The 27,991-nt window shown below is 54.8% G+C and overlaps 3 protein-coding genes across 3 annotated transcripts; 2 read left to right on the forward strand and 1 right to left on the reverse strand.

Annotated features, from left to right (window-relative positions):
* Positions 1–871: 871 nt before the first annotated feature.
* TGME49_267700 (hypothetical protein) lies at positions 872–4,079 on the reverse strand. The gene has a single exon (XM_018781480.1). The coding sequence runs from the start codon at positions 2,087–2,089 to the stop codon at positions 1,304–1,306; it is 786 nt and encodes a 261-aa protein (XP_018636222.1). The 5' UTR covers positions 2,090–4,079; the 3' UTR covers positions 872–1,303.
* Positions 3,288–16,582, forward strand: TGME49_267690 (hypothetical protein). The gene is made up of 9 exons (XM_018781479.1): positions 3,288–8,221; positions 8,548–8,733; positions 9,130–10,067; positions 10,772–10,897; positions 11,741–12,106; positions 12,413–12,483; positions 12,672–12,832; positions 14,149–14,295; positions 14,880–16,582. Exons 1-9 carry the CDS (start codon positions 4,544–4,546, stop codon positions 14,991–14,993), a joined length of 5,787 nt encoding a protein of 1,928 aa, XP_018636221.1. The 5' UTR covers positions 3,288–4,543; the 3' UTR covers positions 14,994–16,582.
* Positions 16,583–17,010: 428 nt separating this feature from the next.
* On the forward strand, positions 17,011–27,060 carry MIC12 (microneme protein MIC12). The gene is made up of 8 exons (XM_002368795.2): positions 17,011–17,746; positions 18,162–18,296; positions 18,718–18,951; positions 19,272–22,736; positions 23,037–23,981; positions 24,398–24,700; positions 24,922–25,017; positions 25,244–27,060. The coding sequence occupies exons 1-8, from the start codon at positions 17,677–17,679 to the stop codon at positions 26,542–26,544; spliced, it is 6,549 nt and encodes a 2,182-aa protein (XP_002368836.1). The 5' UTR covers positions 17,011–17,676; the 3' UTR covers positions 26,545–27,060.
* The last annotated feature ends 931 nt before the right edge of the window (positions 27,061–27,991 follow it).

Below are 27,991 nucleotides of genomic sequence, written 5' to 3' on the forward strand. Positions count from 1 at the left end.
ATGCGCAGAGCAAGCGGCAAAGAAGGAAAAGCAGCGAAGGAGAAAACTGGACAGAAAGACAATCTACACGGCAAACACGCAAAGTCTGCTTGTCTACACTTCAGTAGAAAAAACAAAGCTGATGACACACACACCCAGGCCAGTAATTTTAACCTATGGAAGTGCATTTCGAGTCACGATCTTCAAATTCTGTATATCTATATCTATATATATACTTTTATCCATACATTGATCTATAATATATATAGTTTTAATGTGTATACGCGTATATATACATAAATAATTATATATATATATATATATATATATATATATATATATTTGTATACGTACACGCTAGTTAGGTTTGATGTTGTGCGAAGAAGGAATGTCAGTGACCTTGATATTCTTGGTTTGAGTGAATAGGTTATGTTCAGTTAATTCTTTTTCTACAAAGTGCAGCATTTTTTCTTTGCTCTGTTAGCACGATGTCAAGTGCAAGGAGGAGAGTGCTTGCGTACAAAAATGCTTGGAGAGATAAGGCGCATGAGGAGTGCGCCTCTGTAAGGATCTGTCTTCACTGAGTGTCGGGGCAACCGCCGGGCGCGGGAGTGACGCGCTTTCGAGGTTTTTCTCAGAAAAAAATGAAAACTCTCTGGGATGGTCTTTCGAAGCCTTTTTCACCGAAGAGAGGTACACATAGCGTCGCTTCTCCTCAAGGAAGGCGCGTCCGCTGGCTTCTGATGTGAGTGGAGACAGTTGCATCTCGGGTGTTCTGTGGCTTCGAGTGGAGACGCGAACCGCTCCGTGGACGTTTTTCCTCCTCTTTCCCGGATGCTTGCTTAGACTGAAGCGGAGACTTCCCCGTCGAAGAAATCGACTCTTTGAAATGCCAACAGTCAACAATCCGAGCAGGCGCGAAAAAGTAGTTTGTTTCTGATGGGGAACGCGACAAAAGGGAGAGATGGTCAGAGGCACCTGCGTGGAAAGGAGAGATTTCACCAGAGGAAAAGTGAGGGGGAAGTCGCAAGTGAAGAGTGACAGGACGGCCCACCGCACCTTCGGCTTCCTCGCCTCTCCGGATTTCTCTGCTTCTCGATAGTTCCCGTTTCTCTTCTGTTCATAGCTCCGTTGAGTCACCGAAAAAAGCACAATCTTTCTCTTCCATACCCTCTCCTTTTCTTTCTTCTTTCTTCTGCCTTTTCTTTCCTCTTCCACTCGTTCCTTCTCGCGCGGACTCCATCACTCCTTTTGTCCGCGCTGCTCCAGTCCCCCCTTCTTTCCTTCGCCATCTTCTGCTCCTTCGTTCTCCGTCTGCTCTCCTTCACTGAATGATCCGAACAAGCGAATCATCCACGACGATCTCGTACTCTGCCTTCTCCGCTTCCACGCACATCGCCGCTACATCGCTCGCGTCTCTGGCGCGTTCTTTCTCGCGCTCGCTCGCGTCTCCGAACCACTGTCGCAGCTGAATGTAGTCTGGCGGGTGCGGCGCTCCTTCTCTGCCCCTCTGCTCGGTCTCTGCGCCTTCTTCGCGGCCTCCCGACGGGCGTCCCTTCGTTCTTTCCTCCGCCGCGCGCGGAGCAGAAGCGTCTCCCAAGACGCCGCGTCTCTCCGTCGCTCGAGGTCCCGGAGAGACGAAAGGGAAGACCTGAGGCTGCTGCGGAGAGAGACGGTAAATCTGCGTCCACGAGTATCCCGGCAAACGCTGCACCGCACGAGCTCCCCTGTTCCACTCTTGCTCGAATGCCTTGCGCGCTTGCCTCCACTCTTGGACCTTCTCCTCGCTCCCTACTGAAGAAGAAGAAGGAGAAGAAGACGAAGGAGGAGAAGAAGAAGGAGAAGAAGAAGAGGAAGAGGAAGGCGCAGAAGAAGAGAGGGACGGAGTGTGGGGAAGAGTGTAGAAGGTGACGTGGACGTTTCGGTTTAAATCTCCTTCAGCAAGGCGTCTTTGTCGTTCTGCCTTTCCTACGAAGTAGCCGGCGACTGCGCCAAGAACAACGAAAGTTGCATTCTTCGTAAAGAGAGAAGAGTTCGCGTAGCCGTGACGCAGAGCCTCGAACCGCTGCCGAAGCAGGTACGGGAGGTCTCCAAGCGAAGACGCCGGCATAGCTACAGAGAAGGGGACGCAAAACGGGGAAGTCAGAATACCCCGCAGAGACGAGAAAAGCGAGGGAAAAAAGGAGAAAAAAAGGAGAAAAGAGAGAGAAGAGAGAAAAGAGAGAGAAGAGAGAGAAGAAAAGCTAGGGAGAAGGAGGAGAAGGAAACGTGGAACGTCGAAAGAAAGAAGGAAGGCGCAAATGCAGGGACTGGAAGACGAAAAACACTTGAAGGCTGGCAGATCACGAGTCTTGCATAGACAAACGAAAGATGAGAAATGAGAGAAGAGATAACAGCTGGAGGAAAAGGCACAAAGAAGTGGAGGGACAGACGCCAGTGAGATTAAGAGTTGAATCTTGAATCAGAAGCAGGGCCGGAGACAGAGAAACAGGGTCCTATTTGCCTTAACAAACACTACAAGCCGCAATCTTCTCCTTCTCCTGTCCTCCCTCTTGTTTTCGCTTTTGTTCTCTCGCCTTTTCTCCCGAGGTGTAATTTGACAGAAAGCATCGCAAGCCGTTCGTCCGAGAGTCTTGACACTCTGCGGGGAGTCGAGGCGCTCGCGGGAAGTCGACGAAACCGAAGCGTTTCCCCGATGAAAACTGGGGAGAAGATGGAACAGAGAAGGCCAGTTCTTCTTCTCTTTGATTTCTTCTCTTCTTCTTTTCTTCTCTTTAAGTCGTGGTATTCCTTTTGTTGCTCGTCTTCCTCGCTTCAAGTCTGCTTCGCTTCTTCAGTCTTTCATTGCCCGCGTCGTCGAAGAACTTGGAAACTCCGCGAGGGCCGTGGAGAAGAGGAGAGAGAGGGGAAGAGATGCATTTCTCGAATGCCTTGTCTTCTGTTGTGTCCTCTTTTTCTCGGGCAAGCCCCCCGGCGTTTTCTCGCGTTTCCACCGGAGGAGTCTCGGCTCGGAGAAGGCAGCTGGGAACGTTTCGGCGAAGGTGAGAGTGCACTCGGAGGGGAAGAAAACGCGCACAAACGGAGCCTAGAGCCTTCAGACCTTCTGCATTTTCTTCCTTCTCTGCTGTTCGCCTTGCGCGGCTTTTTTCGCCTTTTCTCTTTCCGTTCACGGGCCATGAGAGAAGAGACTTCCTCAACTGCATGCGCAGAGACAGCGTCCGCGAAGAGCGCGCCTGGGTACATCACCGCCAGTGTCTTGTTCTTGCGCGCGCCGTCACTCCTGTGTGTGTCTCTCGCTCTCGCTTTGCGAAATCTTCTCAGAATTCAGCTTTCGACGCAACTGCCTCCTCGTCCCCAGAGACTGTGTCTCGCTGCGCCGTCCGCTGCTCGCTTCCTCGCGTCGATTCTGCAAGGAGACACCGTCGGAGACACACGCGGCGAAGAATCGCTTCGGCACAGAGAGCAAAAAAGACGCCGAGCAGTCGCGGAAAGAGTGGACCTGAGAGAAGGCGAACTGAGGAGAAGAACTTGGAAAGTCGCAGACAAAACAAATGTGAAGACGCAGAGGCCGCGCCTTGCTGTCACAGGGGAGACTTTGTCCGTCGGTCAACAAGAAGGGGGCTCTCTGCCGCGCGCGCCGGACTCGCGTTCGTCTCAGGCGAACGTGTGACCGTCTTCGCTTTTCTTCATGTTTCAAGGATCTCTCTCTTGTCCTTGCTTTGCTTGTCTCATGATTTTTCTCGTCGACTCGCATTCGACTGTCTCGACCTCCTCGGATAAAAGAGAGTGACCCTTCCCTACACCTCTCCCCGCGGACTCAAGAAGCGTCTCCGTCCGACTCTTGTTCTCTCCTCCACCTTTCTTCTCTTCTCCATCTATCTTCTCTTCTCCATCTATCTTCTTCTTCATCTTTCTGCCTCTCCATCTTTTTTTGCTCGATCTCTCGCGCCTTCAAATCTTCTCCTTAGCCTCCTCTCTTCTTCCTCTTCTCCTCGGTCTTCGCTCTCTTCTCTTGTCGCACTCTTGTCCTCTCTCCTTTCGTCTTTCGATCTCTCTTCTTCTCCACACCCGTCTTCTTCTCGCGTCTCCTGTCTGGCCCTCCTTCTCGCCTCGCTGGCTCGCAAGGCCAACGGCGACTGCGTGTAAAGCCTCCTGGAGGAGAACCGGGATGGCGAATTCGTAAATACAGGAGGAAAGAGAGAGGAAGAAAGAGTAAAAAAGAGAGAAGACGAGAGAGAGACACGAGAGGGAGAAAGGGGGAGAGAAGAGGAAAGAAAGACAGGACAGAGGGAGACGGAGAAACGGGAAGCCTCTACACTGGGGAGGCATGTGCGGACAAAGACTTTGTTCAAAGAAAAGGTGCAGAGACGAGAGCAAGGAAAAACCAAGAGAGATGGATAAAAAGACAGAGGAAGCTTCGTTGCCTTCTTGCGCTGCAGAGGAGGGACTTGAGGAAGGAACGCTTTTTCTCTGAAGTCATCAGAACCCCCGCCTTTTTCTATTCTTCGTCCTTTGGTTTGGCTCGGCCATCGTCTTGTCAGACGGCTCTGTTTTTTCTTTGATCATGGCGTTAATTTCTGCCTCGGATTTGCCTGCTCGACTCATGCCGGGGCGCGCCGTGTGTCAGTCGTTGTTGTATTCTCTCCCGCGCCTATCGCTGTCGAGCGGGCAGCGCCAGTCTTTTTCTCTCTCTTCTTCCTCGCTTTCGTCTTCTGCATCGCCTCCATCTTCGTTTCCCCCTCCGGATCCTTATCTTTCTTCTTCTCGTCTTTCTTCTTCTGTTTCTCCTTCGCTTTCTTCCTCTTCAGCTCCGATGTCGCCTCCTGTCCCCTGCTGTTCTCGGTCCTCCCCGTCGAAAGGCGAGGCTCGGATTTTTGCTGTCTCTCCGCGACGAAGACTGCGATCCCTTTCGTTTCTGTCTTTTGTGTTTCTTTCTCTCTTTTTCTTTTCAACTTCTTTCGCTCCAACCTTGGCAGCTGCGGCCTTGTCTGGCCGCGGCGCCCGTACAAAACCTCCGCGAGAGGACGCCGCACTCGACCTCTCTGTTCCGCTCTCGCGGTGGATCGAGGAAGTCGCTGCCAGAGCGTCGGAAGGGAGGAGACTGCATGCGGTCGACAGGGACAGAGAAACGTCTTACGCCGGTGAGGAAGCAAGCGAGGAAAAAGTTCGTTCTCCGCCGCGAGTTTCTCTCTCAGCTCCTTCGGAGCAACGCCCTCATTCGTTGAAGACCGACGCCGTCGTAGCACACCCCTCTCTCTCGCCTTCATGGTCCTGCCTCCCCGATGCAGCCTGTCCTTCTTCTTCTGCTCCTTCGTCTTCGGATTCTCCTTTGGATGCTCTGCTCCCCTCTTCAGAGAGCCTCGCCTTGGTCGCCCCCCCCGAGCTGCCTCCACCTGTTGTGAACATTGACCCTGACCGTCGCGTGTCTTCTCTCCATCTTTTTCCTGAATCCTTCACCAAGGATAAGGATCCGAATGTCTCTCCTCCTTCTCCTCCTTCTCCTCCTTCTGCTCCTCCTTCTTCTCCTGTGTCTCCGTGGACGGCGTTTCTTCAGAGACACTGCGGGGTGGAGAGAGGGAAGCGCGGACCGAGGAGCGAGAAGTCTTTTTTCTCGGAGTTTTGGGAGACAGCCGCGGTGCCCGCGCTGACTCTGTCGAAGAACTGGTTCTCTTCCGTCTTCAAACATCTGCGAGAGAAAAGCCATGTCGTCGCACTGCTCTCGGCGATCACTCGGGTGTACGTACACCAGCAGAGTGAGGCGCTGAGGTCGGCGTTCGCAGACACCGAGGTCACGACAGAACCGCGCATGTCTGAAGGACGCGAAATCCCTTCCGCGTCTTCCTCAACTGTCTCTCGCTCGTCCCAGTTGCTGCCCTGCTTCTCGGAGCCGTTCGCCTGTCGCCGCCCTGTGCCTTGGTCACTCGTCGGTGCCATTGCGCGTTACTTTCTCGTCTCCCTTTTCTCCTTTTTGTTGCTCTTGCTGCTTCCTTTTCTGCTGCTGCGTCTCGTCCGGCCCCTGCTGTCCGCCGCGCTGCCTGCGGAGTCCAGCGAAGAGGCCTGCTTCTCCATGTTGTCTTCGAGTACACCTTCCTCGCCTTGCTTCCACGCTCCATCGCTGCTCTTCCCAGTCTCACCTGTGCACTCAGACGCCTCCAGTGTATCTGACGGGTCGCCAGCTTCTCGCGTGTCTGCTGCCTCTTCTCACTACGCCCGCCTGCTTCTCAGATGTCCCTCCACGCTCTCTTCCGCTTCTTCGGCGCAAACCGCCGCCAGCAAGTCTCTCCTCTTCCTTGCCCTCGTCGGGATCTTCGCTGCGCTCTTCACTGTCAGCTCTTGGGCTGTTTCTGACCAGATCGACGCGTCGCTCTGCGCCATCGCGCAAGCAGTGGATGCCTTCGGCCGCGAGGCTGCAGAGAGCGCGTTCTCTCCCCAGACGAAAGCGCACGCAGCACATGAGCAGAAGCCGACGGAGTTGGCTCTCCGAAACCTAAGGACGCAGGCGCGAACAGATGCGAGAGAAGAAGGAGAAGAAGGGGAAGAAGGGAGAAAAGAAGAGGAAGAAGGGAGAAAAGAAGAGGAAGAAGGGAGAAAAGAAGGGGAAGAAGGGAGAAAAGAGACGGTCGAACAAGCTTTTCTGGAAGGTAAGGGAGGAGCGGAGACACGACTTCCGAGAACAAGCGAAGGAGAAGAGAACGCAGAGGCCTCCCGAGAGTTTGCAGGAATCGCTGGATTGAGTCGACAACTCGACGCGCTTGCACTCGCATGGGCCTCAGCTGCGTCCGCGTACTCAGAGTTCTTTTCCGACAACGACGACACCCGCTCGCTGGCTGGTGGAAGAGACGGCGTAGGCAGCAGGCGAGGAATACGCTCGTTTCATGGCGAAGAGCGAAGCGTGCAGACGTCGCAAGCCGCAACCGAGAGCAGCCAAGAGACAGGAAATGGCGGAGGCGAAGAGGATTCCAAAGAGCAAAGAAAGAGAGAAGCGCGAGAGAGACGACGCTGGCGCCTCCCCTGGAGGGAGGACGGCGAGAACGAAACGCGACGGGGAAAGGAGAGACTCCCTTCGTTCGGTGTGAGTGAAGAAGCGAATCGGAGACAGAATGGGATGGGAGAGACGCGTTTCGAGTCCGAGGAGATTCTTCGCGGTCTGAGCTCCGCCGTGGAACTCGCAGTGGAACTCGAGACGCGCTGGGCATCTCGTCAGCGTCTCCTCTCTCTGGACTGTGTGCCTGCAAGGAACGACGAAAGAGAGGCTTGCTCCGGCCTCTTGTCTGGAGGCAAGAGTCCGAACAGAAAAGGCTTCTGGGCAACGAAATGGCGCCGCTGCCTCGGCCGCCTCCGGACGCTCTGCGCCTCGGCGTGGACCTGTTTCCGGTCGAGCTACCATGAACGCGCGAAGACACTACAGACACCGGAGGAATGCTTTTCGGCGGGCACTGAATCGCGAGAGCAGAGTCTGAGAGATGCCCGAGAAAGGGGGGAGAAGGGCAGTCTCGTGGAGCCAGTTGCTTCGGAAGCCTTCTCCTCCAAACCACGCGTGAGGCGTTGCAGCTTGCGGCCGCATGCGCCGAGCGAAAGTCCGCAGGAGTCGGGCAGAGTCCGAGAGCGAGGAGACCTCTGTGAGACCTGGAGGCGACCTCGAGAGACTGTGGGGTCTTTTTCGCGAGAGGCAGAGGCGCGGAGCAAGCTGGAGAACGCACTCGACGCGAGTCGTTCGCTGGTCAGTCTGCTGCGGGATTCGCGAGGCTTGGGTCCGGCGTCTCCAGCCGAGCTAAAAGAAGACGAAAAAGTCGAAAGCGACAGACGCATCACTGACAGAGAAGGCCGCATGCTCCGCCACCGCGGCGTGCTGCGGTGTACAGACGCCGGCCGCCGCCGCCGGCTCGCGACCTTCTCGCGCCAGCTTCTGGTGTACGTACAGGAGGAGGAGCGGGCGCTGAGAGCGTTCGTGGAGACGCAGTTTTCTCCTGCAGGACGAGCAGAGGCAACTGCAGCAATTGCCACCGCCCAAGAAAGACTGACAGTCGGCATCGCGGCTGTTGAACTTCCTCTTTTGTGGAGGCATCTGGAGTGGACTCTCTCGCAGTTCCACGCCGTCGTCACGGGGCTGCTGCGCCTCTCGAGACTCGCTTTCTTCCTCGGCACTCTCTGCGCCGCTCTCCTCGCGTTCGTCATCGTCGCCATCTTTCTCTGGCGCAAGGCCCAACCCTTCCGCGCATCCGAGGGCGCGAGAGACACTTCGGTGGGCACTGAGACGAGGGGACAGTGGAGACACGCGCGAGAATGGGGTGTAGCTACACCCGGGGCGACCGACGGAGCTGGGGAATAAGCGAGGAGGTGACGTTGTAGTCGCTGTTTCACTTGTGAATCATATCTTGGATTTCCGTTTACCTGGCTATGGCAACCTCTGCAGGCGCCTACACAGAGAACACGACAGTGGAGACAGCGAGCGGGAAGGGAGCTGCGTCGGAGAACTGGGGAGATGGTCTTGCATGTCGCGTTTTCCCTGTCGCTTCCTTGTCGCTTTTTGAGTCCTGCATTTTGTGTTTTCCGTGTCTCTGCGTGCAGACTCGAGAAGCCTTCCTCTTGTCATTCCTCCCCATCTTCTTCCAGTTTGCAGGGTGCTGCTGCGCCCTCGCAGTCAGCCTCCTCTTGCTCTCCTCGGCGGTGTCTCTCGACTTCGTTCTCCTCCAACTTCCAGACGAAGCTGTCACGGAGTCGCAGACGCCTTCAGCCTGGATCAAAACCCCACAGGTAGATACTCGACAGAATAAATAACTACAGAAATGCATATGTGTGTACAAACATACGTATACATGTAAATATACGCGTACGCATTAACCAAGTAACAGAGATATACAAATATATATATATATATATATGCTATTCAAGCAAATCGAGGATATACATATTACTGTATCAGTGCGACACGAGCATGTGAATGCGTCTCATGACGCTTTAGGTGCTAAGTCATCTAATTTGACAAGAGAAAACACGGAGACGAGTACATACCAGAGTCGATGCGAGAGGAGACCCTGCGCTCACGTAGCTGTTTCCACCTGGTCACATAGCGCGGTGTGTGTGTGGGCATTTGTGGCGCTCACAAGTAACGCTGTTGTGCCTTCTCCCTTTGATGTTTTTTCCTCTCAGGGATTGTCTAGTCTCCTCGCGTTCGTACCTAACGCAGCTCCGCTATCGCCAGCTCTGTTTCGTGAGTCTCTGTCGCATTGTCTTTGGCTTCCCGTCGAGTCTCTGGAGCCTGCACCCGTTTCTTTCCTTCTGGCGGAGCGCCAGAAACTCCGAGACTTGGTCTACCAGGCTCTGCCGGCCTCGATTCGCACTATATTCGGAGAAAACCTGGAAGAAGCGACCCAAGTCGCGTTCGCAGACTGGTGGCAGCGCGCAGACGAGAACGGAGGCGGCTCTGTTCCGCCAGGAAGAAGTAGGAGAGAGGAGGAAGAGCGAGAAACAGCAACCAGAAGAGAGGCAGATGATGGAGAAAGAAGGACAAGGAGCTCTGGCGCGTTTGCCAACGGCGACATGCAAGGTCCCGATGACCGAGACGCGGTGTCTTTCCTGGACAGAGGAGAGAACGCAGATCTGATCTCAGGAGTGTTTTCGGCTGCGGCTTGGCAAGGCGAACAGCTGGCGCGCTCGATCGAGATCAACAAAGAGCCGCGAAACAGCGCGACAAGGCGGACAGACTTCTTCGCGCCATGGCGCACGCTTCCTCTGGGAGTTGTCTCCAAATTCGCGAACGTTTTGGATCGCGCTGCCTCCAGTTTGACGAAGCATTTGAAGGAAGAAGTTGTCATTCGGGGCGAAGGCCACAGCGGCGGGGTGCGAAGGCGCAGGCGAGACACAGCGCGTGTCTCCGCGACGCAGAGACTGTCGCAATCCGAGCCTGTCCCTCTCGAGTCTCCGGAGGGTTCGTGCTATCCTTCTGAAAGAGAAAAAAAAGACGCGACGCGGAAAATCAATCTTCTTTTTGCGCGCGTCATCGAAGCTGCTGCTCAGAGCGATGGCGGCAGCCGCGCCTTCATTCAGGCTCTAGAAGGCCTTCGAGGAGACGGCGACGGCTCTGAATGGTGAGTTTCAGTCAAAAAATTGAAATTCCTTTTTCCTCCATGTTCCTGTGAACTCCTCTGTTCCCTGGCTTCTCCCCCGACTTTCTCACGGGGGACGGAGGATGCACGGCGCGAAGCTGGACGCGTCTTGTCGGGTGTTTGGTTTCGTTCTTTTTATTGTTTTTTATTGATGCCATTATTTTCAGTCGCTCGAGTTTTGCAAGACTCCATAGAGGACGTTGATCCTTGCACTTTGATCATTTCGGCGCTTATCCGCGTCGACGGCAGAAGGTCCACGCAGAGATCCAGACGGCTGCTCCTCTTGTTTCTTCTCCTGAGGCTTAGAAAAGCGTTTGAGTTTCTTTGCGTGTAAGTCAATGGAATCTTCAAACGGTTCTTCCATGAGCACGCACATGCCTATTCCTCGACGACAGGTGTCAGTGCCGGCTTTTTCGTTGGGTGCATGTCCACGTCAGTGTCATCTCTGTTCCGCCCAGTGAATCCCTTCGAAGCCGACGCAACTCCGACTCAGGTACAACTTTTCATTTAGGGTGTTGGGTGCTCTCTGGCGGTTGTCTTTCGTCTCGGCTCTCGCGTTTCTCTTTGTGAGAGTGACATCGCCGTTGTCTGAGGATCTCTTTTCGCTGCGAGTCGCGACTGCTTCGCTTCCGGAGTCGAGTTCCGTGGGCACTCACCTTTCTCTCGTCCTCTCTGTGCGTCCTTAGGGAAATCATTCATCTTTGGCCGCCTTTGACGTCGACTTCGCTGCTGCACACTTCACCGACAGACGGCGTAAATGCTCGCTTGCCTCGCCTCCTGCAAGAAGTGACAGGAGACGCCTGGGCCTTCCGGTACGCTCGTGACTATTCTGCATGCAATCCTCACATGCGGGCTATCGATGGCGTGACCCACGACGCTTGCCTACGTATCCTCCACATACCCATATATATATATATATATATATATATATGTATAAACGTACACACACATCTATCTGTACGTACTCGTAGTCACAAATAGTTATACACAGATGCAGGTGAATCTGCACTTGCCTTATGCCTCCACATCATCTTTCTGTAAGTATCTAGCTTTGGATATATATATATATATATATGTAGGTATATGGTATATGTGAACTTGGCGACGCATGTGTCTGTATGTATCCATATGTATATATATATATATATATATATGTAATATTTGTGCAGATGTGCACGTTGCAATATATGTGATTGTATGTGGTCGCGTGAAGGAAAACGAGATTGCTGAAATGGCAAGGATCACCAGACATCGGCGGATGCTTCGGGTTGGCTCCACAGAGAAGGAATTGTTTACTGTCTGCGCAGGGCAGCTGGAAGGCCATCGCATGCATGTGGCGATCCAGCAGAGGGCCTTCTCGACTAGGAGGGGAGATGAAGAGAGACGCAAAGAAGGAACTGAAGTCGAGGGCAGGGGGGGAGGGCCTCGCGAGATTTCGACCCAGGATTTTAGCGAGAGGAAAGGATGAAAGCAAAAGATGAAAAGCTCTTGAGGGGCGCATGGCGCATCCATGCCAGGGGCGCGTTTTTTTCGTTGAAGAACCGAGATTGGTTGAGGAACAAAGTCTTTGTTCTCTGTGTTTCGTTCCACGTCGTATCCTCTTTTCGGCTGTCTGGGTCACTAAAACCCTTTGCCTCCTTTCTCGCTGTGTGCAGAGGCGCAGCTTTGCCTCCTGCGTGCGCCGATGCGCCCGTCGGACCTCTTCACTTTCCCTCCTTCGAAGCACCGGCAGCGCAGCAGGCAGAAGGAAGAGACCGAGAAGGCGAAGGCGAACAGCCAATGAGGAAAAAGCAGCAGTTGAGCGCTGCGTCCTCTGAGCGGTCAGACGGGTCTGCATGGGAAGCGGGCGACTGGTGGCGCATGCAAGGCATGCCAGGAGAGAAGAAGCGGAAAGACAGCTGGCAAGAAGGAGGTGGCGAAGGAGACAGCGGGGCGTGGAACGGCATGGTGCGGATGGAAGGTCAACCTAAACGATGTTTCTACGTTTCTCAGGATATCACACCGGAGCTCCTCGTCTCCCAGTAAGGATTCAGAGCGTCGATGCGACACGGAGAAAAAAACACCGAAGCCGGGAGTTGCTCGCGAGACAAAGGCAGGAGACGAAGACCAGTTTTGAAGCCTTTGTCCTGAGTGTGTCTGTGCCACACTGTCTCCTGTTCGACAACGTTTCTCGTTGAACATTCTGAGAATTCGACTTAACCTCGAGACTCTGACGCAGACGGTCTCTGTGGACTCTGCGAACGTCCAGCCTTTTTCAGTCTTTTTCAGATTGCGTCCTCGACCCCCGTTTCCCTGTCTTCTTTTGTGGCTCTTCGCTGTGAATGCAGCTTCGGACAGGCGCTGCCTGAGCGCCAGTTAGAGCGTTTGCTCCTCCTGTTCGATAGCGCCCGAGAGATCGGTAGGTGGAAAGCCAGTGAGTCTGGGTTTCTCTGTGTGCAATGGCTCTGGATGCACTCTCGATTGGCTGTGGCCCCTGAAGTCGAGGGGATCTTCCGGAGCATGCTCAATACTTGGTTTTCGATTCTCTCTCTTTGCGTGATGTAACCGATGAGTCCTGACAAGGGTGGTCTTTGCCATTCGTTTCAGACCGTGGCTTGCAATTTATTCGACGGGTACATGCGGCCGATGCCCCTCTGCTGAAAGCGCTTTCCACGACGCCGGACATTCTTCGCGCTTTCGAAGGTCTCAGACGACGCGTGCGGGAGGCGGTGAATCGGATTGACGGGGAAGAGCGGCATCTGCTGCAGGTGAGTCTTGTGATGCGACCGGTAATTTCTCGTTGCTTTCACGGCCTTTTTCTTGTGGGTTCTTCCATCCCTCCCTCTCCAGCGTCTGCTCACTCGCCTTGTAGGCACGCACTTGCTGGCAAAAAAAAAACCGTGGGTTTACAGAGGGACAAGAAGTTTGTGCCGGCACCGCCGTCTTCGCAGGCGGCTTTTTACGACGTTCACTGGTATCTTCGCTGGTCTTCGATGCTTTGATGTCCGAGGCTAGCGAGAAGCGAGCTGACCCTGCCCGCGGATGGTGTCGGCTGCGACTAGAACATACCGGATGTGGAGTCACCGCACTCGCGTAGGATACTGAAATCTAGCACTGTTAGTTCTGGAACATAACCGAGGTGGAGTAAAAAATGTCGTAGAACTTGGAAATCTAGCACTTTTGCTCTCTTGCGCAGACCCCTGGGGGTAAAAACAAGATTTGTTCACAGGCTGTACAACGATTACGGCACTCACTAGGCTCCTGTGGGATTTCTATCCTCTACGACATTAACGTTATTTCACGTCGGTTGTGTTCTAGGCGCTTTTGTCACGACATTTAGAAACACAAAACCACAACACACTCCAGCGAGAGGCGAGAATGGTACACAACTGGAAGGGTTGAAATAGAAATGGTGTCGGTCAGAATCGGCTTCACAGACGCTGCGGCGCTGCACTGTATGCTCAATGTAAAGGGTGCAAGCTGTACAAAACGGACGGCCAAAATATTTAAACTGAGTCGTCTAGTACGTACAGTTCGTTCAAGAATTGATTATGTCCATTTGCGCATCTAAGCTGAAGAGAAATTTCCCGAGGCAGTGGCACGTCGAACCTTGTAACTCCACGATGTAGAGAAAACTCATCCGAAAACAAACATTTGACCCAAGACTGCTTTAGCAATTTAGGCTTGGATGTGCGGTGCTCTAGCTGGTCGTCAAACCTCCCGCAACAATGACTAACCTACTCCAGAGGGCGAACCCCCAGCTCTGGGAGGCCCTAGTGGAACTTAATAAATGCTTATTTGCGAAGTGGCCGCTTGTTCCCTGACATCGACGGAAGGAGGTTGACAACTTCATGGATAGGAGCTCGCGCGCATGTTTTTTTATAGAATAAGGCTGACAGAGTCCCCCGTAGTTCTTCTCGTTGACACGCTCGTGATCCCGAGAAATCGAAACCTTGGAATGGCACGTTTTCCGTACTGGGTCGATCGGATGCCTGTAAACACGTGTGTTAAAGCGGATGTCAATTGGCGTTTCTTTCTCGCCACTGCAGTGTCTTGCACAGTTTTTCTTTCTGCATCTTTGCAGAAGAGCGACTGTCGGTTCATGGCGGACGCCACAGCCGCTGCAGAATCTCATACCCGAGCCTTTTGGGGGTTCCTATTTTTCGGGTGTGCCTGTTCCTTGCTTCTTGTCACCGCTGCCCTGTTCATCCTCGTCAAGATACACTTCCAGGTAAGTCCCAAACGTCTGTACTGGAACCCCAGCGTTAGTGGAGGAGTTGGCAGCTAAAGTGGAAGTACGAGTTGCACTCTCGTTTAAATCTCGAAGACCTTTGTTTACCGAATCCAAGTTGTATTGTGCTCTTCATGACCCTCGAGGGGGAAGGGGTGTTCCTTATCGGTTCCTGGTAGTGCCTGGTATGATTGGTGTGGGAACGCACACCGTTGTTTATGCAGCACTTAGTTCAACGTAAGTCCTCGGAGGTGGTCCCCAGGAGGAGGAACCTTCCATGTGGGAACGGACCTTCACTAATGCGGTACATGTAAAGGTGGAACGAAGCAAACAAATCTGCTTCGTGACCTCACCTGACAAGTCGAACGCAAAACGTACAAATCACGCTTGTAGCCGCAGCGTCATGAAATGTAAAGATGTTAGCAGAACGGCGCTGGGCAGCACGTTGCTCCATCTTTGTAGCGGGAGCTGGCATAGACTGTGTGAAAATGTACGATCAAACCTGACTTACAGAGCTTTGACTTTGTCCGAATGCAGGAAGATCTCACCTTGATGGTTGTGAATATATATGTGTGTGATTGCAGAGATGCCAAGAGGAACAACTTTTGCAGCAGGTCCGACGGCACGAGCAGCAAGAGGCTGCAGTGCTTCTGCAACATCACCTTCCCACCGGTGGCCTGACAGGGGGGCGTGCGTGAGGGGGGCTAGAAGAGAAAGTTGATGGAAAAGGCCATGAATCAGTGGTTTCTTGGCTTTTCGGGAAGTTGCACTAAAGACAGCGGCCGACACTTGTGCAAGTGCCAGACTTGGCTTAGTGTCACATTTAAGAGAGCAGGCACAGATGCAAATTTGTCCAGCGTTACATAGGGATGACCCACAACTGTCGTTATTCTGGTTTGTTTTGTATAGCACGATTACACACAAGCACAACTGCGTCCTCCAACTTCCCAACAGACCAGAAACGTTCTACGCAGTGGAACTAAGTCGGCATCAGCGCCCGACTGTGTTTGTAGCAAGGACCTTTGTACTCCATGTAATTACAGGTATCACTCTAGCTACTAGATACATTTCAGAAGCATCTTGCGCATTTGCTAGCGTTCCACATCTAGTAAAAAACAGTACCAGCAGGACGGGAATTCAGAACATTGCAGCCACAATAGCACCTTTTATCGTTTTCTTCTACTGTGCTTAAAATATACACTGGCGACTGTCGTTTTGCTGGGAAGCACCACGCGGCTGTATCTCGCCGCTCCAAAGATAGAAAACTCCTTGTCGACTAATCGTCATGCGTGGATGTCGGCACGTTCAGGGCTTCAGCGCCCAGGAGTACCTGCCATACCTCCAGCGCAGACTGTCAAACAAGACAACATGCTCCAACGCTGCCACCAACATACAATCATGCAGCATTTATTTGTCGCTGGTTCGGATATCTCCGCTGGCGATAAATGGTTGGACACGCTTGAGATCGCTAGTCCCCGGATTGTACCATCACATCGTCTAGTAACGGACACACACGTAAGAAGTTAGCAAGAATCTGCACTGGCGGCAATCTTGCCAATCCAGGTGTCCGCCTGGCTGCCGTAGATACTGAACGAAAAGATTGCACGCACCCTTCCTGGTAGAAGGTTCCTCTCAAGTTCTTTGCAATGCCGTCCCGTGTGCAAAACAGTTCGTTTCGCAAAAGCATACGGAAAACTTTCGGTTCTTCAACCTAGCCTTTCTGTTTCCCGCCGCACTGCGGAATTCTAAAGCCGCCAAGTGAAGAGAACCAACAGCCGATCTCTAAGGCATGTGATACGTTGAAAAACAGGTGCCACCGTGCTATAACGTATTTGCAGAAGACTCCGTTCCACGCTACCGACTATTCTGCACGCGAAGTTGTCTGTTTTTATGGACAGCGCGTCCTTGTTTAGGAAGACTTAATTAAAATTCCAAATCGCTAGAGACTGCGGTGTCCTACGGAGACTCACGATTTCGTTTTGGCACTCGTGCGTGCAATGGAGGACCAAACAGTGCCACAACCTCTGCCGAACCTCGGAGCGGCGAGGAAAAAACGGAGATGGGACCCCTTAACCTACATCCGGTGGTGTGAAAACGGTGAGGCAATCACTGGCGGTGAAAAAACTGAGAATTCGGCCGGAGAGTGCGACGCCGGCATGCCGGGAGTTCCGGAGCACTTTTTTCGGATGGGGAAAAGGGGACTTCATTCCAGGTTGTCCGTCACTCCGCCTATCTAGAAACGATCCGCGTGAAAAACCGGGGTCCAAAAACCGGCGAAGGATCCCTTTTGTAGTGGCATGGGGTGGAAATCGACAGGGAACACGTTTTGCATAGCTAGCTGGAAAACGTCTCACGGGCGGAACCGCGACCCTTGCGTCGGACGCAGGCAGCCGTCGAGATTCTTCCCTGGCTTGCTCTGTCGACACGAAGAGACTGGGTGACTAACCTCGAGCAGCTGGTACGGAGGTTGTACGCAAGTTGATGATGCCTTGACCGGGCGCCTGAGGTGATGGTTCTCGTGGTGTAGGTGCTGAAGCCCGCACATCGGTCGAGCTAAATCGATGCGGATCTGTCGAGCGCTGGCTGTCCTGTTTCCCTGGGACCCGCCGGGGGTAACCGGAGCAGCAACGGTGCGTAGACGGACGATCTGCCGTAGGGGGTTTTCCTTCTATGCACCGGATTTTCCCTCCGTGGTAGAATTCTTTCTTTTCCAAAATTCCAAGCCAACCCAGCTGAAGGGGAGGTTTGCTTGCTATCGCTTGATTTCCTTTCGTTTCTTCCCGTGTGCCTCGAGGCCGACGGTCGAGGCGGGATTGCGCAGGCCGAGGTGCGTAGACTGCGTAGCCCAGCCAGGGAGGCCGGAGTTCGTAAATCTAGCGTCCCTTGCAAGACTCTCGAAGAACGTAGCGCGTGGATGATCGCTTCGATTTTCCATTTTTCCCCTAATTGGCTCAGCATCTTACATTCGTTCTTTCCTCCCGAGAGAGCCCTGCCTCCGTTTTTCGTGTGCACTTGCTCTCCTCCCCGAGAATCTCAATCATCCCCCCGGTCAAGAATCGGTAGCCACAGGGAGAGCCTGTTCAAGAGTTTTCCTGCCTGCTAGCTTGGCGGGGCCACGCTCGGGGCTTCTGTTGTCATGTGTCCTCAACGAAGCGAAAACGTCAGTTTGCATGCACTAACTCCATCTTTCTTCCGTTTTTGCAAACTTTTTTTACCCACCTTTTTTTAAGCTGGTTGACGTCGTGTGCCAGCCGCACCTTAAGCCCCGCTTCTAGCCCCTGTCCCGGGCGCTCTCGACCGCTGGTTGGCCCCGGGCCTTCCAGGTAGTACATCTCCAACGGAGGCTTGTACCAGGAGAATTTAGTTACGTTTTTGTTCAAAATGGCGATTCTGCGGTCAGGGATCGCCGTGGCGACACTCTGTGTCGCCCTGGGTTTCACTTCCCAAAGAGGTATGCGCACTACCAAACCCGCTCTGCGCTATATAAAGGGTCGGGGACCCTCTTCGTGTGCGAACATCGTGGTTGCGCGGCAACTTTTTTCTCCGTGTGTGCGTCGATTGCCACAAGAAAATACCACATTTTTTGTATGAAGGCACTGTCCTGTTCTGTTACCTTAACACTTCGAATGTATGCCGTTTTTCGCCGCCGAGCTCTCAGCTAACCGCAGCAGTATCGATAGCTCGAGAGGCTGCAGGCACCTTCAGGCTGTGAGCGTGAGCTTTCGGGGGGGGGCGGCGGATGCAGCGGTCGGGGGGGTAATCACGAGAGTCTTTTTTTGTAGTCGCCCTGCAGTGGTAAGAGAAAGTTCCCTGTGTACCCGAACGATTCATCCACTTTTCCCTATCTCCGGTCCTCGTGCTTGCAGGCGTTGTAGCAGAAACATGCCCTGCCAGGTTCACTGCCTGGACGTACTGCGGCGGCCAAAACGCCATGCAGGAACGCCACAACGTCGCTTGCGCGAACATCGTTGAGTCTCGCGAATGCGAAAAGCCACAGTCATGTAAGTGATCGTTGTGGCCAGGTCTACCTCTGGTGTGCCACAACCGAACCCTGACGTCGAACGTGAATGGTATTTCCGAGTGTATTATTCATCGTTAAAAATAAATAGTATTTCCGAGTGTAATATTCATCGTTAAAAATGAATACTACCATCCGCCTGTCGAGCCTGACGGAGGGTCGTTGCTGCATGACTGTAGTCCAAATTCCGGGCAAAGACGCGGTGCTGGTTGCAATTTCCAGAAGACTTGGCGTTGCGCTCCGTACTGCTGCAGGTCCAAAATGTGCGAGGACTGGTGTTGGAGTACATTGTTTGTGCCGATCGTCCACGCGCAATCGTACCGTACATATTTATTTCTCTTCTGCGGGATCGGGCGGGTTGTTTCTCTTAGAGTGGCCTTCGTATTTCCTTCAAATGTTTACAGGCGGTGACTTCACCGAATGGGTCCCGAGCGTCGCGAACTGCCGTGAAGGCCAGATGCAACAGCGCCACCGTGAGGGTTGCGAAAACCACGTCGAACGCCGCATGTGCACCAGCCCAGAATGCGTCGGCAAGTGGACCGAATGGACATACTGCAACTCCAAGGGCATTCAGCAACGCCACAACGCGAGCTGCCATGTTGTCGAAATCCGCGGGTGTGGCGATGTCCCAGAAGGCTGTAAGTCATTGCTTTACCCTATGTCACAAAGGCCTGAGAAACGCGATGGGCAGCCGCCACGCACTTGGATTGCTTCTCAGAGTATGCGTTGGGAGAGGCAGAGCCCGCCACCAGTGGCCTGTCGCCACGGGTGTATGCATGTATAATGCATGTATACGTCCATGTGGGGGTTCCTGTCTGGAGAGTCATAAGGATAGTCCATCGATTTATAATACGACCTCTACAGCTCACGAGTCCATATCGTCGTTGACGCTATCTCAGTGTGCACGATGTTGTGTTTGACGTACCCCAGTCGCTCTTCGGAATTGTCTGTTGTACAGGCGGCGAGTTCGGGCCGTGGTCTCCGCCACTCGACGATTTCAACAACTGCAAGCACGGCGTGGTGTACCGCCGCAAGCGTGAAGGGTGCGACCTTGAAGAAGTTCGCATGTGCCCCAAGTTCGACTGCAGCGCATGCTCACCGAATGCAGACTGCAACAAGGCCGACTCGGTGTGCACATGCCGCGAGGGCTACGAGGGCGACGGTCTGACCTGCGAGCCTGTGAACCCATGCAAGAACCACAACTGCTCAGAGCATGCAGTCTGCTTCGCCGACGGTCTCCAGGCGAAGTGCAGATGCGAGAAGGGGTACGACGGCAAGGAAGGTGCAGGCACCCAGGACGACCCCTGCATCGACCGCGACGAATGCGCCACCAACACGCACCAGTGCCCAGCTCACTCGACATGTCGCAACACCGAGGGTAGCTACGACTGCGACTGCAAGACAGGCTACGCCATGTCCGAGACTGGCAGCTGCGAAGACGTCAACGAGTGCGCCACCGAAAACTCCTGCCCCGAGAACTCGTCTTGCGTCAACACCGCCGGTTCGTTCGAGTGCGTCTGTAACGAGGGCTTCCGCATGAATGCCGAAACGCAGCAGTGTGAAGACATCGACGAGTGCGCAGAGGAAGGCGGCTGCAGTGCCAACGCCACCTGCACCAACAGCGTGGGCAGCTACAGCTGCTCCTGCCCCGAGGGTTACAAGGGTGAGGGAACTCGAGATTCCCCTTGCAACAAGATCGACTACTGTGGCGAGGGTCTGCACGACTGCGGTGAGCACGCGACCTGCCGGAATGAGGCTGTCGGCTTCACCTGCATCTGCGACGCCGGCTACACGGGACTTGGCAAGGTCAGCAGCCCGTGTGTAGACATTGACGAGTGCGACAGGGAACACCCTACGCACGATTGCGACAGCAACGCCACCTGCACCAACACCGAGGGCTCCTTCACCTGCGCTTGCAACACCGGGTACACGGGCGAAGGCCGCGGCGCCGACACCTGCACAGAGATCGACGAGTGCGCCGATGGCACTGCCAACTGCGCCGCCGAAGCCACATGCACGAACACACCTGGCTCGTTCAAGTGTACCTGTCTGGAGGGCTACTCCGGCGACGGCTTCACGTGCTCCGACAACGACGAGTGCCAGCAAGAACCTGCGCCGTGCCACCAGTCTGCAACTTGCCAGAACACCCCCGGCAGCTTCACTTGCGCGTGCAACGCCGGCTTCCGCGGCGACGGCCATACCTGCGGCGACATCGACGAGTGCGCGGAAGACCCAAATGCATGCGGTGCACACGCAGTGTGTCGCAACACCGTCGGCAGCTTCTCTTGCAACTGCGAGGAGGGGTACGGCAACCTCGACGAACACCGCGCTTGCCACGATATCAATGAATGTGAGGCCGAGCCCGAGAGGATCCCGCCGAACGCGACATGCGTGAACACCGACGGTTCCTTCGAGTGGTCTTGCAACGCCGGCTACGAACATGTCGGCTCCCAGTGCCAGAAAATCAACTTCTGCGCTCGCGGCTTCTGCTCGCCGCACGCCAGCTGCCAGGAAGTGAGTAACGGCACCAGCTACGAGTGTACCTGCCAGCCCGGCTACGTCGGCGACGGTGTCGGCCCTGAGGGTTGCGCGGACCGGGACGAGTGTCAGACGGAGAACCACTGCTCGACGGACGAGAACGGTGGCATCTGCACCAACACTGAAGGGAGCTACACATGCAGCTGCAAGGAAGGGTACAGACAACTCGCGGACGGCACCTGCGAGGACATCGACGAATGCGCCAGCGGCCACGAATGCCACGAAAGCGCAACATGCCACAACACTGCCGGGTCATACACGTGCTCCTGCAACCCCGGCTTCAGCGGCGACGGCCACGAGTGCGCGGACATCAACGAGTGCGAGACGAACGCGCATGACTGCGGGAGCCACACGACCTGCGAGAACACAGTTGGCAGCTTTGTGTGCAACTGCAAAGAGGGCTTCGTCCACTCCGACGAGAAGACCTGCCGTGACGTCGACGAGTGCGCGGAGAACAAGCACGACTGCTCAGTCCACGCGACGTGCAACAACACCGAGGGCTCGTTCGAGTGCAGCTGCAAGGCAGGCTTCGAGGGCAACGGCAAGGAGTGCAGCGACATCCAGTTCTGCTCCGCCGGTCGCAGTGACTGCGCGGCGAACGCTGACTGTGCCGAGAACGAGGCCGGCACCGACTACGCTTGCTCTTGCCACGCTGGATACAGAGGCAGCGGTCACACGAGCAAGGGCGCAGCCGACGGGTGCGTTGACATCGACGAGTGTACCGAGGGCGTCGACACCTGCCCCCGCCAAGGAGGCCGATGCGTAAACACCCCGGGGTCCTACAGATGCGAATGTGAAGAGGGATACACCTACACCACGAAAGAGGACGGTACTGTTGAGTGCGTGGATATCAACGAGTGTGGCGTATCAGAGATGAACACCTGCGCCTCGAAGGCGAATGGCGGCGTCTGCACCAACACCATGGGGTCGTACACCTGCTCTTGCCTCCCGGGCTACACACCGTCTGATGACGGGCGCGTCTGCACAGACATCGACGAATGCGCGACTGAGAACGGCGGCTGCTCAGAGCACTCGCAATGTCGCAACCTCCCCGGCAGCTACGAATGCGTCTGCGACGCTGGCTACGAGAAGGTCGAGGGCTCGGAGCACCTCTGCCAAGACATCGACGAGTGCGCTGCCGGAACTGCAACCATCCCCAACAACAGCAACTGTGTGAACACTGCAGGGAGCTACGAGTTTGCATGCAAGCCCGGCTTCGAGCACAAGGATAACGCCTGCTCGAAGATCGACTACTGCGGCCGGGGCGGCTGCAACTCTCTGGCGACTTGCGAGGAAACCGCTGATGGCACCGACTACGTCTGCACATGTCCCAAGGGATTCGTCACTCAAAATGAAGGCCGTGGGGCTGACGGATGCACAGACGTCGATGAGTGCGCGGAGAACGGATGCGCAGCCTATGGCAGCGAGGGGGTCATTTGTGAGAACACTCCCGGCAGCTTCAACTGCTCTTGCGCCAACGGCTACCTCCTGAACAACGGCGTCTGCGAAGAAATCGACGAATGCGCGGGCTCCAGCTCGAACACCTGCGCTGACGAAGGAGGCATTTGCACCAACACCCCCGGATCGTACACTTGCAGCTGCAAGCCTGGATACGACCAGCAGGGCCACGACTGTGTGGACATCAACGAATGCACCACCCAAGAGCCTTGCGGCGACAACGCGGATTGCGAGAATACCTCTGGCTCGTACATCTGCAAATGCAAGGCCGGTTTCGAGATGAGGGACAACCAATGCGTTGACATCGACGAGTGTGCGACCAACACCAACGAGTGCCACAACCACAGAGGCCGTTGCATCAACACCCACGGATCGTACACCTGCGAGTGCATTGCCGGATTCATTGGTGATGGCAAGATTTGCATCAGTAAGTCGGTTATTATCTGCTCAGTCCTATGTGTGCTTCTCTCGTGGTTCGTAGCACGCCGAATCATACACACATAGACACGCACAACAGCGATGCGTCGTCCATTTGACACAGCAACCAGCTTTACAACGGCAGTTCGCGCGTCTTTGAGGACCCTTTGTCCTCTCTGCCGTGTCGACACCAGAGAAGCCCACCACTGTAAGGTCTTTCGGTTGAAGGCAGCCGTCACTGTTTCCATGATTTTTCTCTATGGAGTTCCGTGGCATTCACTCGTTGAGCGTGTCTGTCCTTGCCTTACAGACAAGAACGAGTGCCAGAGCGGCGACTTCGAGTGCGGGCCAAACTCTCACTGCGTCGACACCGAAGGTTCGTACAAGTGCGACTGCAACAGTGGCTACAAGCAGGATCCGGAGAACCCAGACAGCTGCATCGACAGGGACGAATGCGAGATCGAGGGTGCCTGCGACGAGAATGCGGACTGCACCAACTTGCCGGGAAGCTTCAGCTGCACTTGCCGCGCTGGCTACCGCCAGGAAGGAGAGCTTTGCGTGAAGATGAACCTCTGCGCAGACGATGAGAACGGCGGCTGCTCACCCCACGCGGACTGCGAGCACCTCGACAAGATCGTCTGCACTTGCAGACCTGGCTACGAAGGCGACGGCATCACCTGCACGGACATCGACGAGTGCGCCCTGAATACCGACAACTGCGACTCGCACGCCACTTGCGAGAACACCGACGGCAGCTACCACTGCGCCTGCGGCTCGGGCTTCACCGGCGACGGCTTCACCTGCGAGGACATCAATGAATGCGAGACCGGCGAGCACGAGTGCGACTCGAACGCGACCTGTGAGAACATCGTCGGCTCCTACAGCTGCCACTGCCCCACGGGCTTCGCCGGCGACGGCAGGAGTTGCTCGCCCGTTGAAGTCGTGCCTGGCCAGGAATCTTGCAACCACTGGAGTGCATTCACTCGCTGCGATCCCGAGACTCACCTCAGCAGCCGCTACTGTGTGGACCTCCCAGACAAGGTTGAGTCGATCACCTGCGAAGTCGGCTCCCTGCCCCAGCCCCCGACTGTCGCCCCCGGCGAGGGTGGTGAGGAAGACGGCAACGCATGCGGACCGTGGGGTCCGTGGAGCCCGTGTCCCGGCGAAGGAAACAACATGAGCACCCGCCGGAGAGAAGACACCGAGAGCGAGGCGTGCGTCAACCAAGTCGAAACCATGGAGTGCCCAACTCAGGGTAAGTGCTTTGAGTGCATGCAGAGAAAGAGGCTGTGAAGTGAACCTGTTTCCTTTCTGCCCCCACCCTGAAAGGGGGGGGGTGTGGTCTGCGGAGAAGGTTAGACGTTTGTGGGCAGACTCAGAACTCTCGACGGAAATGCCGCCTATATCCTCTATATAGAGCCCGCGAGTTCAGGCGACAGTCCGGGGTCAACGCATGCAGTTGTATCGCACTCGGGCCGGAAATTGTTCTTTGGCCCCATCAGAACGTGTGCGCTTATACCTCCCGTCTCGCTGATACGTGCGTGACAGAGGTGTCGTTGAGTCTGGACGTTTGGGTGTTTTGTGAGGCCTTCATTTCTCGCCTCCTCAGTCCCTCCTCCCCCCTTGAAGCCGACTACTGCCTGCCGATTCCCTTCTTGACTTTTGATGCAGCTGGGCAAGCATGCGGCAACTATGGTGCCTTCTCCGACTGTGGAGTGCCTCTTCGCGGCTTCGCCATGGCCTTCCCCGAGAACTGCCCAGAGCTCGTGGCCTTCGCCGCCTGCGATGCTCCCGCGCCTCCCCAAGAGGACCGCTGCCATTCTTTCTCGGCCTGGTCCAAGTGCACACACATACCCGGCACTACTCTGTACGAGCAGACGCGCTCCTGCGATGGCATGGATTTGACCGAGTCCCGCTTCTGCACTCCCGACGATGAGGTCGGCTCGGACGTTTCCACTGACGTCGCTTCCGAATGTAAGTCACGCGAGATGCGTGCGAGAAAAGGAAAAGGGTATTTTGTTCCGCGTCGGGGCAGGGAGAGGGAACGCGAGGCCGAAGAGGAGACATTCTTCGCACCGGGTTCCCACAGAGTTGCCCCACTCCGTCGCAGAAGCGAAAGGACTGGGGGTGAAGTGCCGGGAATTCCTTTGCCAGCCGTGAAGAGTCTCCGACTGCGACTTCCCTTCTGCGTGCAGGCGGTTCCCTCGGCGAGTTCGGCGAGTGTGTGAACGGCCTTCAGGAGAGAAGCTACTCGGACTGCCCCGATCATAAAGAAGTCCGTCAGTGCTCTGGTAAGTCGGACGGCGAGTTCCGATAAAGCGCGTGGAAGTGTTCACAGCTCACGACTCGCTCTCCCGTGCTTACAGTCTGGTCAGGATTAACGAGCTCATGTTCTCTAGGAACATCCCAGTGCTTGTTCAGTTCCAGGGTACAGAATTCATGTCTCCCGTGTTGGAGCCCAAGTCGCCAGAGTTTCGCTGAATGCACGAAGGCTTTACCTGGTATGTTTTTTCTCAGACGAATCCTGCTCTGCCTTCGGCGAGTGGTCACCCTGCGGGGAACCCCAGCAAGGCCTGCGTATCCGCAAGAGACGTGCATGCGACAACGTGCACTGCGCCTGTGTCGAGGCCGAGGTCTGCGGCGATGCCACCCCAGAGATTGAGGAGGAAGAAGGCGAACATTTCCCCCCTGAAGAAGGCGAGGTCTTGCCTCCATATGAAGAGGGTCCTGGTGAGGGTGAGCTTCTTCCTCCCGAGGAGGAGATCCCTGAAGGAGAACATGTTCCTGAGGAGGAAATCCCTGAAGGAGAACATGTTCCTGAGGAGGAAATCCCTGAAGGAGAACATATTCCTGAAGAGCTCCCAGAAGGCGAGCATGTTCCTGAGGAGGAAATCCCTGAAGGAGAACATGTTCCTGAGGAGGAAATCCCTGAAGGAGAACATATTCCTGAAGAGCTCCCAGAAGGCGAGCATGTTCCTGAGGAGGAAATCCCTGAAGGAGAACATGTTCCTGAAGAGGAAATCCCTGAAGGAGAGCATATTCCTGAGGAGCTCCCTGAAGGAGAGCATGTTCCTGAAGAATTCCCTGAAGGAGAGCATATTCCTGAGGAGCTCCCTGAAGGCGAGCATATTCCTGAAGAGTTCCCTGAAGGAGAGCATATTCCTGAGGAGCTCCCTGAAGGCGAGCATGTTCCTGAGGAGGAGATCCCTGAAGGAGAGCATATTCCTGAAGAGTTCCCAGAAGGCGAGCATGTTCCTGAGGAGGAAATCCCTGAAGGAGAACATATTCCTGAGGAGGAGTTCCCTGAAGGAGAGCATGTTCCTGAGGAGGAGATCCCTGAAGGAGAGCATGTTCCTGAGGAGGAGCTCCCTGGAGGAGAACTTATTCCTGAGGAGGAAATCCCTGAAGGAGAGCATATTCCTGAAGAGCTCCCTGAAGGAGAGCATGTTCCTGAGGAGGAGATCCCTGAAGGAGAACATGTTCCTGAAGAGGAAATCCCAGAAGGCGAGCATGTTCCTGAGGAGGAGATCCCTGAAGGAGAACATGCTCCAGAGGAAGAGACTCCTGCACCTGAGGAGACCGAAAAGGAGGAGGAAGAAGGCGTTCCAGTCGCAGCGATTGCCGGTGGTGTCGTCGGAGGTGTGTTGCTCATTGCTGGTGGTGCAGGTGCTGCCGTGTACGCATCCCAAGGTGGCGTTGAAGCAGCTGAAGACGAAGTGATGTTTGAGAGCGAAGAAGACGGAACCCAGGCTGGCGAGAACCGCGAGAGCGAGACGGTCATTGAGATCGAAGATGACGCATGGGCAGACATGGACTAAAGTAGACTAGTAGTCTGTGTGGGCACATGCAGGCGTGCGACAAAACCGTGATCGCGAGGTATTCTGTGTTACGGGCGGAGCGTCTGCGGCTGTCCTTCGAAGGGGAGGCGGCGTGACACTCTGAGCTAGGTACCAGACGAACGCAGCCATTTGTGTCCGTCCGCTCTTTCTTGATCACGTGCCATTTTATTTTACGTTTTCCACTGGTGTATCTTTTCCAGCAGCTTATATATAGGCTGCCGCAGCTTCGTGTGTCACAAGCCGCTGTAGACAGTAAGCCTACTGCGGCCTCCTTGTGGAAAGCCGTTTTCCCCAGAGTTTCCTGTTTTCCTTCCCTCCGCGTGCCATCTTGTTTTTCGCCCGCGCGGATGTGTTAATGCGATAAATAACTAATGAAGCAAGGTTATGAACAGCTTCGTGAGCTATATTCCCAGCCTCCGGCACTGCTTTCCTGTTGTCAACAAAGCGGCGCCACCTGGCCTTCGGCCCGCTTTAAATTTAAACCGTAACTAAGCCCACATGTGGAAACCCTATCCACACACCATGGCGTCCTGAGCGCTCTGCAAGACTTCCTTTTCCGAACAGGGGCGGAGAAAGACGCACTGAAGCTACTTAACACCAAAACACGCTCTCGAACACATTCACCGATTAAGTCAAACCCGGTGCTACAGATCTGCCGCACCCCACCACTCACTAGGAGGGGGCACACCCGCTTCACTGCTGACGGTGCCCGCACAGCAGGTGCGGCATTGTGTTGAAAGCCAGTTACATATATATGGCTTCCTCGCCGACGGAGAGAAGTGAAGGAAGGTGAGGAATCAGATAGGATTCCTGGATACAGGTGGCCGTTCTCGCTACGGCCTCCGTTTCCTGCGCAGCAATGCACCTACTCTAGCAAAGTCCAGAATGGACGGACGACTTCGAGGAAACTCTGTTGTCCGAAGGTTGGAGGAACTTTAATTTATAACAGCTCGGTTCTGTCCTAGGCGTACTACATGGATTACTGTTTTCAGTCGATTGTTCAAACATGCAGTGGATCTCATTTAAGCGTTGTGAGTCAGACAGCGCCCGAGTCTTTACAGGCGAATGCCGTAGTCCGCTGTCAGCGGTGCAGGACCTGCTCCTCTCTACGTGTTTGCTCCGCTGCGTGCCGATAAGAAGACTCTCAACGTGTGTTAAACTTCGTGACTACACTTAACGCAGGAAAAGCCCAAGGGGAGCTTCATTCCGCATGCGTATGGGTACGTGTGTATGGAACGCACCGCCCGTTCGGCAGAATCCTTCCGTCAGAAGGTACATTTATTTTCGACCAGTGCTGTAGCGATTGAAGCTGACATGAATTTGCTTCGGACCGCCGAATTGGAGAGTGTTGCCTAGAATGTTCGCGGTTGAACACAAGACTTCGTAGAACGGTGGCCAGCGGGTTGATCGCGCACCCGCAGGGTTC

This window comes from Toxoplasma gondii, chromosome IX (genome assembly GCF_000006565.2).
Source record: "Toxoplasma gondii ME49 chromosome IX, whole genome shotgun sequence".
Lineage (NCBI taxonomy): Eukaryota > Apicomplexa > Conoidasida > Eucoccidiorida > Sarcocystidae > Toxoplasma > Toxoplasma gondii.

Excerpts from the sequence above, each read along its gene's own strand:
- TGME49_267700 (XM_018781480.1), bottom strand. The coding sequence starts at position 2,089 with ATGCCGGCGTCTTCGCTTGGAGACCTCCCGTACCTGCTTCGGCAGCGG.
- TGME49_267690 (XM_018781479.1), top strand. The coding sequence starts at position 4,544 with ATGGCGTTAATTTCTGCCTCGGATTTGCCTGCTCGACTCATGCCGGGG. Across the intron at positions 8,222-8,547 it reads AGGGCGCGAGAGACACTTCG|ACTCGAGAAGCCTTCCTCTT; the intron begins GTGGGCACTGAG and ends CTCTGCGTGCAG. Across the intron at positions 14,296-14,879 it reads TCGTCAAGATACACTTCCAG|AGATGCCAAGAGGAACAACT; the intron begins GTAAGTCCCAAA and ends GTGTGATTGCAG.
- MIC12 (XM_002368795.2), top strand. The coding sequence starts at position 17,677 with ATGGCGATTCTGCGGTCAGGGATCGCCGTGGCGACACTCTGTGTCGCC. Across the intron at positions 24,701-24,921 it reads CACTGACGTCGCTTCCGAAT|GCGGTTCCCTCGGCGAGTTC; the intron begins GTAAGTCACGCG and ends TTCTGCGTGCAG. Across the intron at positions 25,018-25,243 it reads AGAAGTCCGTCAGTGCTCTG|ACGAATCCTGCTCTGCCTTC; the intron begins GTAAGTCGGACG and ends GTTTTTTCTCAG.